Raw genomic sequence first — 14143 nt, forward strand, 5'->3', positions numbered from 1 at the left:
TGAAGCTTATTATTTATGATTATTTCATTAGAATAATGGTTATAAATCAATTAGCTCTGTTTATCTACTGAAAATTGTACTAGGGTCAGTGCCATTACTGCCATTGAAGCGCCACAGCCTTATAATAGCAAATTATTGTTTGTTTGCTTAAGATTATAACCGCATGAACGGTGAAGAAAAGAGTTAAGCAGCATTAAAATCACAAAGGGCTTTCTTTTTTCATGAAAAATAAAGTTGGTTAGTGTGCTCAAATTACTTGTTTTCTTTTTGAAAGCCCTGCATGAAGAAAACCAATTAATAAAGAATCAAAATATCTCACCAGCCTTTTCTCATTGAAATCAGTACCTCTAAAAACTTTCTTTTAATATCCTTTTCTTATGCTATTGATTGTTTGTAACTAATCACTTTCCATGTCATCATTGTATGTGGTCCTCTTGTGATAATTATCACACACTCTCCAGTTTAGTCTGTTGAGCAATCACCACTCTGGTGCAGCTGAAAATTCTCAGGGACACTAGCTTGAATCTCTATGGCACAGATGTCCTAATACTTCATTTTAAAATGGGACAAAGGTTTTACAGAGCCTTGCTGATCTTTTGTCCCAGACACTGGCTGTCTTTTTCATCTAGGACATAATCAAAAATGTACTGTATTAAAAAAAAATGTACTGTATAAGTTTTTTAACTACAACTTTAGAATTTATACTCTTCAATAGTAAGTCACTTCTCTTAAATGACAGAATTTGCTCCTATTTAATTGCTGGAAGTTTTAAGCAATTCAATAGGAGCTGACGGTGGATCAATAGTTGTCTTCATTTTAACAGCTCACCCAATAATGAGGAACATGAGAACTGCATCTGGAAGATTTGGTGTGAAAGGAAATGACTTCTGAAAGGCTGACTGATTTATTTGTGCTGATACTGGCACAGACTGCCCTACTTTAGGCAGGATGGTTAGGGAAGGTCTCTTTGAAGAAGTACCATTTAAGCTGACACCTGAGGCAGCCAGCATATAAGAGTGGGGTAAGAATGTCTGGCAGCACATAAGAATAAAGAGTTAAGAACAGCATATATATATATATGTATATGTGTGTGTGTGTGTACACATATATTTGAAGGACATTTTTTTCAACACCCAATCGGCCATTAATACAAATTGAAAGCCTGTTATAATCAAATCAATGTAGTCCTGGAAAAAGAATATCAACAAAGAGATCAATGGAACAAATCTCACAATAATTAAGCACTTAAGAAAGAAAAAGGAAATGCCACAAACCAAAAGAAAAGAGACTGATCACAGTATTTAGAAAGCTTTTCAATTATTAGGAAAACATCAAAATAAATACGTTCTCTCCACACAAAATTAAAAATAAGTTCCAGGAAGATTAAAGAACTAGGTATAAAATGCAAATTAATTAGAAAATAAAAAGAATAAATATAACATATTTAATGATATTCAGATAGGGAAGGACTTTCTAAACAAAAAACGAAATGTAAGAAATTACAAAAAAATTACAAATTACAAATGTAAGAAAAGTATAGTACATTTTACTGCTTAGAAATCTAGAATTATAAACATCAAAAGTCAAAAACTAATGAGCAAATGACAAAAACTACAAATTATTCACAACTGTGAAAGTACTTTATCCTCACTATTGAAAAAGCCCATAAACGTCAATGAAATACTAAGACCTTACTGTCCCCAAGAGAAATTAACAAATAGGAATATACCAATCACAGACAATATGCAAATTGACAATAAACACATGAAAATGTAAACAAAGAATTGCAAATGAAAGCAAGGTAAGACAAAACTTTTTAATCTATGAAAGAGGTAAAAGTTTTTTTTCAGGCAAAAGATTTTTAAACATTATATGAACAGGTAAGGTGATACATGCATTCTTACATGCCTGATCACCTAAAGTGGTCCAATCCTTCTAGAAAACAGTGTGTCAATAAGTATATTCATCTCTTTTATTTTATAAGCACAACTGTATCATCCTTAGGAAGCAGAAACTATCTTCTAGCAATGTTCCTTTTCTCTCCAAATATAAGGTGGATAATATAGTAATTTGTAGGGTCATTTTTGTAACATTTTCTCATTACAAAGTAATAAATATAAGTGTTAAAACATTTTAAGAATACATAAATGTATATGGGAAAACCTCTCCTATAATTCCTTTGATCCCCTCTGATGAATAGATTCAATTTTTTAACAACCTATCATAGGGAAATAATCAGAAATGTGAAAATGTATTAATAAAGATGGCCATAACAGTAATACATATGACAAAAAAACCTGAAAAGTGGGGAGACCTTCAAGATGGCGAAAGAGTAACACATGGAGATCACCTTCCTCCCCACAAGTACATCATAAATACATCTACGTGTGGAACAACTCCTACAGAACACCTACTGAACACTAGCAGAGGACCTCAGACCTCCCAAAAGGCAAGAAACTCCCCACGTACCTGGGTAGGGCAAAAGAAAAAAGAAAAAACAGAGACAAAAGAATAGGGACGGGACCCGCACCAGTGGGAGGGAGCTGTGAAGGAAGAAAGGTTTCCATGCACTAGGAAGCCCCTTCACTGTCGGAGACAGGGCGTGGCAGGGCGAAGCTTCAGAGCCACGGAGGAGAGCGCAGCAACGGGGGTGCGGAGGGCAAAGCGGAGAGATTCCCTCACAGAGGATCGGTGCCGACCAGCACTCACCAGCCCGAAAGGCTTGTCTGCTCACCCGCCACGGCGGGCGGGGGCTGGGAGCTGAGGCTCGCGTTTCGGAGGTCAGACCCCAAGGAGAGTACTGGGGTTGGCTGCGTGAACACAGCCTGAAGGGGGCTAGCGTGCCACAGCTAGCCGGGAGGGTGTCCGGGAAAAGTCTGGAGCTGCCCAAGAGGCAAGAGACCATTGTTTCGGGCACGTGAGGAGAGGGGATTCAGAGGACCTCCTAAATGAGCTCCAGAGACGGGCGCGAGCCGAGGCTATCAGCATGAGACACTAAGGCTGCAGGTGCAGCCACCAAGAAGCCTGTGTGCAAGCACAGCTCACTATCCACACCTCCCCTCCCGGAAGCATGTGCAGCCCCCGACTGCCAGGGTCCCGTGATGCAGGGACAACTTCCCCGGGAGGACACACGGCACGCCTCAGGCTGGTGCAATGTCACGCCAGCCTCCGCCACCACAGGCTCACCACCGCATTCTGTACTCCTCCCTCCCCCCAGGCCTGAGTGAGCCAGAGCCCCGGATTCAGCTGCTACTTTAACCCTGTCCTGTCTGGGCAGGAACAAACGCCCTCAGGCAACCTACATGGAGAGGAGAGGCCAAATCCAAAGCTGAACCCCGGGAGCTGTGTGAACAAAGAAGGAAAGGGAAATCTCTACCAGAAGCCTTAGGAGCAGCAGATTAAATCTCCACAATCAACTTGATGTACCCTGCATCTGTGGAATACCTAAATAGACAATGAATCATCCCCAAATTGAGGCAGTGGACTTCGTGTGATTTTGCCTGTATAGCTTTGCTTTTACCAATTGTCCTAGGGTTCTGTCTGTCCGTTTTTTGTTTTTTTTCTTAGTATAGTTTTTAGCGTTTGTTATCATTAGTGGATTTGTTTTTTGGTTTGGTTGCTCTCTTCTTTTTTTTTTCTTTTTTTAATTACTTTTTAATTTTTTTATTTTCAATAATTATTTTTTATTTTTTATTTTAATAACTTTATTTTATTTCTTTTTTTTCTCCCTTTTCTTCTGAGCCGTGTGGCTGACAGGGTCTTGGTGCTCTGGCCGGGTGCCAGGCCTGTGTCTCTGAGGTGGGAGAGCCGAGTTCAGGACATGGGTCCAGCAGAGACCTCCCAGCTCCACGTAATATCAAATGGCAAAAGCTCTCCCAGAGATCTCCATCTCAACGCTAAGACCCAGCTCCACTCAACGACCAGTAAGCTACAGTGCTGGACACACTATGCCAAACAACTAGCAAGACAGGAACACAACTCCACCCATTAGCAGAGAGGCTGCCGAAAATCATAATAAGGTCACAGACACCCCAAAACACACCACCAGACGTGGACCTGCCCACCAGAAAGACAAGATCCAGCCTCATCCACCAGAACACAGGTACCAGTCCCCTCCACCAGGAAGCCTACACAACCCACTGAACCAACCTTAGCCACTGGGAGCAGACACCAAAAACAACGGGAACTACGAACCTGCAGCCTGCAAAACGGAGACCCCAAACACAGTAAGTTAAGCAAAATGAGAAGACAGAGAAACACACAGCAGATGACGGAGCAAAGTAAGAACCCACCAGACCAAACAAATGAAGAGGAAATAGGCAGTCTACATGAAAAAGAATTCACAGTAATGACAGCAAAGATGATACAAAATCTTGCAAGTAGAATGGAGAAAATACAAGAAACGTTTAACAAGGACCTAGAAGAACTAAAGAATAAACAACAAGGATGAACGACACAATAAATGAAATTAAAAATTCTCTAGAAGGAATCAATAGCAGAATAACTAAAGAAGGAGAATGGATAAGTGACCTGGAAGATAAAATAGTGGAAGTAACTACTGCAGAGAAGAAAAAAGAAAAAAGAATGAAAAGAATTAAGGACAGTCTCAGAGACCTCTGGGACAACATTAAACGCACCAACATTCGAATTATAGGGATCCCAGAAGAAGAAGAGAAAAAGAAAGGGACTGAGAAAATATTTGAAGAGATTATAGTTGAAAACTTCCCTAATGTGGGAAAGGAAATAATCAATCAAGTCCAGGAAGCACAGAGAGTCCCAGGCAGGAGAAATCCAAGGAGAAACACACGAAGACACATATTAATCAAACTATCAAAAACTAAATACAAAGAAAAAATATTAAAAGCAGCAAGGGAAAAGCAACAAATAACATACAAGGGAATCCCCATAAGGTTAACAGCTGATCTTTCAGAAGAAACTCTGCAAGCCAGAAGGGAGTGGCAGGACATATTTAAAGTGATGAAAGGGAAAAACCTACAACCAAGATTACTCTACCCAGCAAGGATCTCATTCAGATTTCATGGAGAAATTAAAACCTTTACAGACAAGCAAAAGCTAAGACAATTCAGCACCGCCAAACCAGCTTTACAACAAATGCTCAAGGAACTTCTCTAGGCAGGAAACACAAGAGAAGGAAAAGACCTACAATAACAAACCCAAAACAATTAAGAAAATGGTAATAGGAACATACATATCGAGCATTACCTTAAATGTAAATGGATTAAATGCTCCAACCAAAAGACACAGACTGCTGAATTGATACAAAAACAAGACCTGTATATATGCTGTCTACAAGAGACCCACTTCAGACCTAGGGACACATAAAGACTGAAAGTGAAGGAATGGAAAAAGATATTTTATGCAAATGGAAATCAAAAGAAAGCTGGAGTAGCAATTCTCTTATCAGACAAAACAGACTTTACAATAAAGAATGTTACAAGAGACAAGGAAGGACACTACATAATGATCAAGGGATCAATCCAACAAGAATATAACAATTGCAAATATTTATGCACCCAACATAAGAGCACCTCAATACATAAGGCAAAGGCTAACAGCCGTAAAAGGGGAAATCGACAGTAACACAATCATAGTAGGGGACTTTTAACATCCCACTTTCACCAATGGACAGATCATCCAAAATGAAAATAAATAAGGAAACACAAGCTTTAAATGATACATTAAACAAGATGGACTTAACTGATATTTATAGGACATTCCATCCAAAAACAACAGAATATACTTTCTTCTCAGGTGCTCATGGAACATTCTCCAGGATAGATCATATCTTGGGTCACAAAGCAAGCCTTGACAAATTTAAGAAAATTGAAATTGTATCAAGTATCTTTCCTGACCACAATGCTATGAGACTAGATATCAATTACAGGAAAAAATTTGTAAAAAATACAAACACATGGAGGCTAAACAATACACTAGTTAATAAACAAGAGATCACTGAAGAAATCAAAGAGGAAATCAAAAAATACCTAGAAACAAACGACAATGAAAACACGACGACCCAAAACCTATGGGATGCAGCAAAAGCAGTTCTAAGAGGGAAGTTTATAGCAATACAATCCTACCTCAAGAAACAAGAAACATCTCAAATAAACAACCTAAGCTTCTACCTAAAGCAATTAGAGAAAGAAGAACAAAAAAACCCCAAAGTTAGCAGAAGGAAAGAAATCATAAAGATCAGATCAGAAAGAAATGAAAAAGAAATGAAGGAAACGATACCAAAGATCAATAAAACTAAAAGCTGGTTCGTTGAGAAGATAAACAAAATTGATAAACCATTAGCCAGACTCATCAAGAATAAAAGGGAGAAGACTCAGATCAATAGAATTAGAAATGAAACAGAAGTCACAACTGACACTGCAGAAATACAAAGGATCATGAGAGATTACTACAAGCAACCATACGCCAATAAAATGGACAACCTGGAAGAAATGGACAAATCCACAATCAACATTGTGAAAATGACTATACTACCCAAAGCAATCTACAGATTGAGTGCAATCCCTATCAAACTACCAATGGCATTTTTCACAGAACTAAAACAAAAAATTTCACAATTTGCATGGAAACACAAAAGACCCCGAATAGCCAAAGCAATCTTGAGAAAGAAAAGTGGAGCTGGAGGAATCAGGCTCCCTGACTTCAGACAATACTACAAAGCTACAGTAATCCAGACAGTATGGTACTGGCACAAAAACAGAAATATAGATCAGTGGAACAGGACAGAAAGCCCAGAGATAAACCCACGCACATATGGTCACCTTATCTTTGATAAAGGAGGCAAGAATATACATTGGAGAAAAGACAGCCTCTTCAGTAAGTGGTGCTGGGAAAACTGGACAGGTACATGTAAAAGAATGAAATTAGAACACTCCCTAATACCATACACAAAAATAAACTCAAAATGGACTAAAGACCTAAATGTAAGGCAAGACACTATCAAACTCTTAGAGGAAAACAGAGGCAGAACACTCTATGACATAAATCACAGAAAGATCCTTTTTGACCCACCTCCTAGAGAAATGGAAATAAAAAGAAAAATAAACAAATGGGACCTAATGAAACTTCAAAGCTTTTGCACATCAAAGGAAACCATAAACAAGATGAAAAGACAACCCTCAGAATGGGAGAAAATATTTGCAAATGAAGCAACTGACAAAGGATTAATCTCCAAAATATACAAGCAGCTCATACAGCTCAATATCAAAAAACAAACCACCCAATCAAAAAATGGGCAGAAGATCTAAATAGACATTTCTCCAAAGAAGACGTATAGATGGCCAAAAGGCACATGAAAAGATGCTCAACATTGCTAATTATTAGAGAAATGCAAAGCAAAACAACAATGAGATATCACCTCACATCAGTAAGAATGGCCATCATCAAAAAAATCTACAAACAATAAATGCTGGAGAGGGCATGGAGAAAAGGGAAGCTTCTTACACTGATGGTGGGAATGTAAATTGGTGCACCCACTATGGAGAACAGTATGGAGGTTCCTGAAGAAACTAAAAATAGAGTTACCATATGATCCAGCAATCCCACTCCTGGGCATACATCCAGAGAAAAACATAATTCAAAAAGATACATGCAACCCAGTGTTCACTGCAGCTCTATTACAATAGCCAAGACATGGAAGTAACCTAAATGTCCATCAATAGATGAAGGGATAAAGAAGATGTGTTTTATATATTTATACATATATATGTATACACACACACACACACACACACACACAAAATGGAATATTATTCAGCCATAAAAAGGCATGATATCATGCCATTTGCAGCAACATGCATGGACCTAGAGATTATCATACTACGTGAAGTAATCCAGACAGAGAAAGACAAATATCATGATATCGCTTATATGTGGAACCTAAAAAAAAAAAAAAAAGATACAAATGAACTTATATACAAAACAGAAATAGACCCACAGACATAGAAAACAAACTTATGGTTACCAAAGGAGAAAAGAGTGTGGAGGAGGGATACATTAGGAGTTTGGGATTAGCCACCACTCTCAACAGCATGTTTGGATACACGATTAGGCCTGAAGTGCTTAATTTGTTAAAAGAAAGGTATTAAACAACCATTTTATTAAGATATGAAAATGAGAGACAACAACAAGGAGAAATTTAAGTGCAAATTAAAGCAAAGACTACTTTAAAAACTTTAAGTCAGTAAATCTGCATGACAAAAAACTTGTAGAAAATCTAAGAATAGCATGATGCTGTAGTAGTATCTCCTGAGCAAATGAGGAAGGTGATTTAAGAGACAGGTCACCTGTCAGAGCCAGGTTTTAACACCTTATTTCGAGAATTTTTATTTAATGTTTATTCATCAAATTTCTATACCACTTATAAATTCTCTGAATACTTTAATGACTCATCCCATGCCTTAGTGTGTGAGTGTTTGATCTTACCAAAAACAGCTTTGCAAATCACAGTATTTTTCTGAAATGTAATCTCTAACCTGGGTTGGCAAGGGAAGTCCATAAGAAAGTTTAGTACTGTGGTTCCAAAAATAATAACAATAATAAAACAAAAAAAAAATCACACGCAATTCCCTTTTAATGGTTTAAAGTCAAGCATTCTTTAAAAAATTCTTTCATATCTTTTCAAAGTCCTAATAATAAAGGAAAATTCCTTTACAAATCCACCACTGTTTTGCTATAGACACTTGAACTGAGTGGGAAAGATGTGACAAGTCAAGTCAAGACATTGGTCCACAGAGAAAACGAAACAATACTCCTATACCGTTGCTTTAGCAGGGCCTGTTTGTGCTTAGGAGTATCACATCGATACCTTGTATTCCCGAATATTATACCCATCCTTCCTCTATGTTCTTATCATCAGGGATAAAACCTTGTCTTCAACTGCTTCTACTAACCTGCTCGTAAGAAGCAAACTTTCTCATCACGATACTCAGAACCCTAAATTCTCCCCGTTCTCCCTGCATTATCAACCTATTTCTGGCTCCAGTATCTGTCACTTCCGAGAGCACATCACCTGTAATTCTTTTCTAAAAGATCAGGCTCTCTTAACCTCCCACTGTGTCCTAATAATCCATAAGCACAGGGGACACCCCGATATTTGTTTCTCAACTCCTGGGCTGCCGTCATGATATCAAAGCAATCGTGCCCCATGAAAATTCATGCTGAGGTGTCATGGCAAGATCCTCTGCTACTTTGTAATTCTCATATTCAACATTTATTGACAGTTCAAAGTAGCAGAAAAGAAGAGGGGATGTTAGCTTCAAGCACTGGCTGGGCTCAGAAAGACTTTACTTTAGGTCAGAGAGAGTGCGTATTTATTGCAGAGAAGAAGGAACTAACAGAAAGTGAGCAAAGATTATGTGAAAGAAAATTAATGGAGACAGATTGCAGAGGAGGGAACCAGAGCTTAAATCTGTGATAGAAATAAGAAGCGAGCTTGGTGAAGGAGAGACAGTATCTCCTCTGAGTCAGAAGAGAAGACGACAAGAACACAGGTAACTGCTGAGGTGATGAAGGTAACTGAGGGGTCCCAGCATAGACTTGGTTTCAGTAAAATGAGAGCAGGACAATTACATAGGAGTGGGGATTGGAGTGATGGAGAAAGTACTAAGGGACTTAAAAAAGAGACATACTTGTTCTGAAGAGAAGGAAACCAGAACTTTTCAAAGTCACAGAGGAGAAAAAGCAGCAGCTGTATTCTGCACAGCAGATATATACAGCCTTCACAACAGACTATCTCAAGGAAGCTGCAAGATGCCTGGAAAGTACAAAAATGATGTAAAGAAAGGTTCTGCTAAAAGTGACAATTTTGTCAAAACTGACTGGAGAGTGTGGCAAATGTTAATGGTGAAATATGGGGGATGGGTATAAGGAGGTTCACTATACTATTCTCTACTTTTGTGTACCTTTGGAGATGTTTATAATAAAAAATGTTTTTAAAAATTGCCTAGCCATTGTATGACCTCAGGAGCAATGGTTATCTTCCTCAGAAAGCTCAACAACTTGCCAGAACTTTCCAGAAGGTTTTAGGAATTTCAGAGACACAATTGCATACGGATACATACACTCTAGAGGACTGCAAAATTCAATGACAGGGAGGCAAAAAAAGTTTCTAGTTGACGAGGATCTGTCCCAAATTTGTTCTAAGGAGTGAGAAACACAAGTGAGCATTAAAATTAGGCTAAGTGTGTCAGGCGTGACAAACAGGGCCAGAAGATGAAAGCGATGAGGACAAGTATTTCAACTAAGCATATGCCTGAAGAACAATATTATAAAACTTACTTCATCTCCAGAACTTCCTCTAAGTGTTTTCTTCTCTCGGCCCGAAGGTTGGTCACATGAGTTTCCTTCTCTGCCAGTGACTGCTGAGTGCAGGACAGCGTCGCCTTCACGGACTCCAGCTCCTGTTTTACCTTCTCCATGGCCATCAGTAACTCCTCCACCTACGATCAATACAGAAAAGACAGAAACTGAGCAGCTGGGTCAGGTATAGTCAGAGGAGCTGGGTGGGCAGTGGGCAACGCCTGGGTCCACAAAATTGAAGACACACCCATCAAAAATTCTGTACTCTCGCAGGATCAGACATAAATGGCAGTGAAAGAAATACATCTCTCATCTTCCCTCCACTATAATTCTTCTCAGTTTAGGTCCAAAAAACCCTCATTTTCTTTTTGACAAATGTAAGGGCATCAGAAGTAACAGTGTGCCAGAAACAATCCCTTCGAAGGAATTTATTTGGAAACAGTCCAGAAACTTCCATGGAAATAACAAGACAATGCAGATAAAAATATAAGGAACAAAATCATAATAAATATTTCTAGAACGATTTTAGGAAATAAAAGCCATAAACCTGACTAATACCAGATGCAGAATAAACATAAATGAGTCATTTTTATTCGTTCAAACTAAGATTCTTCTGTTTATACCATTACAAACAATCTCTTGTTAAAGAAACAGCTAGAATTCAATCGGATAATTTCCTGCTCTAAAGCTACGTAGGTAGAGATTTTCTGAGGAAGGCAGGAAGAAAAGAAAAAATATATATGACCAGATAGAGAAGAGACAGACGCTTTTAAAAGACCTGTAAAGGACTTCCCTGGTGGCGCCGCCCGCGAGGACCGGGACGGCCGTCCGCGCCGCCCTCCCTCCCTCCCTCCCCGGCCGCCGAGGCGAACCCCGGACAGGCCGCTGGCGGGGTCTCCCGGGCCGTGCGGGCAGCCCGAGGGCCTCCGGGCGGGAAGCCCACCTGTCCGCGGGCGCCAGGCTCCTCGGGGAGGCCCGCCCCGGGCTCTGCGTGACTGGCCCCCTGAAGCAGCGGCGGAGGCGGCGGCCCACTGTTTGCACCGCACCGCCTCCTACGGCAAGAGGGAGGAGACAGACGCCGCCCGCCCGTGTGCGCCCGCGCCGGCCCGCAGCCCAGAGCCCACGCCCGCCAGCCCCCAGCCCCCCGCCCGCCAGCCTCACCTACGGCTCCGCCCTCCCCGGCGGCACGCTGCCGGGACCCAGCCAGGGCCGTGAGGAGGAGCGGGCAGAGGAGAGCCGAGGGGCCTAGCGCCAGCGACGGGCGGGAAGCTCCAGGCGCCGCCCGACCCCGAGCTGCCGCCATCGCGGCCGTCTCACCCTGCTCAGGGCTGCCGCTGCCGCTGCCGTTGCTGCCCGGGCGCCGCCACCACTACCGCCACCACTACCGCCACCACAGCCACAGCTCGGCCCTGGCGCCCGACGTCACCGCGCCCCGCCCCCTGCGCGATTTCGCAGTCCCGCCCCAGGCCGACGTCAGCGCGAGCCCCGCCCCCGCTCCTCCCGGGGGCGCGACTCGGGCGCGCGCGGGCCTCGGGCACTTTCCAGGGGCTGGCGGGCGGGCCGGGCGGCCGTCCCGGTCCTCGGGGGCGGCAGCTGGCCCGGCGTCGGGCTCCCCAGTTTCTGGTACCGAAGCGCAGACGGGTTTCCTTGTCGGAGCCACGCACCGTTAATGTAAGGCCGTAGGTAAGCTATCGCTGCACTAAGAAAGTAAGAGTGATTTGAATCGTGTTTATTCCCGGCTGGCGATTGTTTTATCAGTAACTCTAAACGCCCCTGAGAGCAGTTGAGTCACCGCCAGCGTCCACGCCCTCGTGGCCCCACTGTCACTCTCCCGTCCCTCGTCAGGGTTCTCGTCCCTTCATTCGTCACCTCATCCCCATCCCGCCCAGCGTCCCCCCGCCTGCTGTACAGTCGCCCCCTTCCGTAGGGTCCGCACGCGGCCGCCGCTGTCAGGACCGCTGCCGGGGGACGCTGGGTCCTGCCAAATGAAGCATCCTAAAGTGTTTCATTTTCTCGGGCACCCGACTTCACTCAGGAATAAGCCAGCTTCCTTTGACTGTTTCTCACGATCCTTCTTATCTGACTGCTGATCCGCTCGTTCTGCTGCTCCCCAGCGGTGTGGTGAGATGAAGGGAAAGCAAAGTGGACTCATCTTATCTTTCTGGTTTCCATTCTGCCGGTGTCTACGTGTGTGACCTTGGGAAAGTCCCATTACTCCTGGGTCCTGCTTTTCGTAACTGTAAAAGGGGGTGTGAACGAGATGTCTCAGATCTATCCCATCCCTGAAATGTGGGGATCTGAAGAGTGTGAGGTGCTAAGCCTTGTTATTCATGCACGGGAGTACTGTCAATATCACAGACTCAGAAATTTTTTTGGTTTCTTTTTTGTCATTCCACTGTTCTTTTTTCTTATTTCCTACTCTGCCCCACATATCTTTTTTTAAACCTACACTTAGGATTTTTTTTTTTTTTTAATTAAAACTGGCTGAGTGCATGCATTCGTTGCCTCTTCTTCCTGGAACCCCATTAAAATGCTAATAAAGGAATGAAAAATGATACAAACCCGTACAAAACAGAAAATGGGAAGGGAGCCACCAAGAGCTGTTTTTCTTTTTTTTTCCCTAAATTTACACACAAAGTGAGTGAGGTCTGATTAAACAAAATGGAAGAAACCATAATGTGGAATAGGCATGGGGGGGGGGTACTGTAGGTGAAGATGGAGGCCTACCTGCCAGAAGTGATTTAGAGAAATTGAAATTTGGAGACACTGACAAGACAGAGCAAGAGTGAGAAGCAGGGCTGAAAACAAGGACACTAAATAAAGGTCTCTATGTAGAACAGCAGAACCCTCCCTATACCTCAGATACAATAGCTAGGCATTTATCCCAGGCTAAGAGTCAAGCTTTTTCATCATCTCTGGGGAGCATTTAATGACTAAGAGTAAAACATTCTTTATTCTGGCACAATAGGCAGTTTCCTACCCACTCACCCTAGAGTGAAGTTGTGCAAGTTGGCAAGACCCTCCCAAGTTCTAAAGATGCGTCATCAGCATCCAACTACTTCATCTTAAATATGAACGGACAACCAGGGACTGTTAGGTGTTTAAGGGAAGTCTCCAACTTGGGGCTGGGGAAGGGAGGGAGAGGATAAGGAGAAAATGTGACCACAGAGGAAAAAGAAACTTCAGAGAACTTAAAAATATGCTCACAAACTTTTATTACAGCTATGAAACAAGGATAATGTACTCAGATAAGTAACAACCCAAGAACAAAAAGTAAGTCTTGAAATTAGAAATAGGAAAATGCCAAAATTATAAATTCACTGGAAGTGTTGAAAGGTAAAGTCCGTGCAATTTTAAGGAGAATAGAAGAAATACGCAAAGAGATGGAAATTGCAAGAGAAAATATAAGAAAAATAAAGAGTCAATCCAACAGGACTAATATTACAAGAGAAAAAGAAAAGAGAGTAAATAAAAGATGGAAAATTACCCCAAAAATAATGGAACAAAATTTCCCCAGAGCTGAAAATGTCCATTAGTGGAGAGCAAAGACAACTTTGTGAAATGTTAAAACTCTAAAGCTAAAGAGAAAATCCTGAATTTCCAAAGGAAAAATGTGACCCATAGGGACCTCCCTGGTGGTCCAGTGGTAAAGAATCTGCCTTCCAACGCAGGGGACGCAGGTTCAATCCCTGGTCGGGGAACTAAGATCCCACATGCTGTGGAGCAACTAAGCCGGTGTGCCTCAGCTAGAGCCCACATGCCACAAACTACAGAGCCCACGCGCTCTGGAACCCATGCACCACAACCA

At 41.9% G+C, this 14143-nt stretch overlaps 1 protein-coding gene across 1 annotated transcript in view; it reads right to left on the reverse strand.

The window, feature by feature from the left end:
- Positions 1-11758, reverse strand: part of LOC132362761 (ELKS/Rab6-interacting/CAST family member 1-like) — a 130702-nt gene extending 118944 nt beyond the window's left edge. Inside the window, 2 exon segments of the mRNA XM_059917736.1 lie at positions 10315-10475; positions 11497-11758. Coding sequence (XP_059773719.1) covers positions 10315-10475; positions 11497-11638 — 303 coding nt within the window. The 5' untranslated portion in view covers positions 11639-11758.
- Between the last annotated feature and the right edge of the window lie 2385 nt (positions 11759-14143).

The sequence above is a fragment of the Balaenoptera ricei genome, chromosome 3 (genome assembly GCF_028023285.1).
Source record: "Balaenoptera ricei isolate mBalRic1 chromosome 3, mBalRic1.hap2, whole genome shotgun sequence".
Lineage (NCBI taxonomy): Eukaryota > Metazoa > Chordata > Mammalia > Artiodactyla > Balaenopteridae > Balaenoptera > Balaenoptera ricei.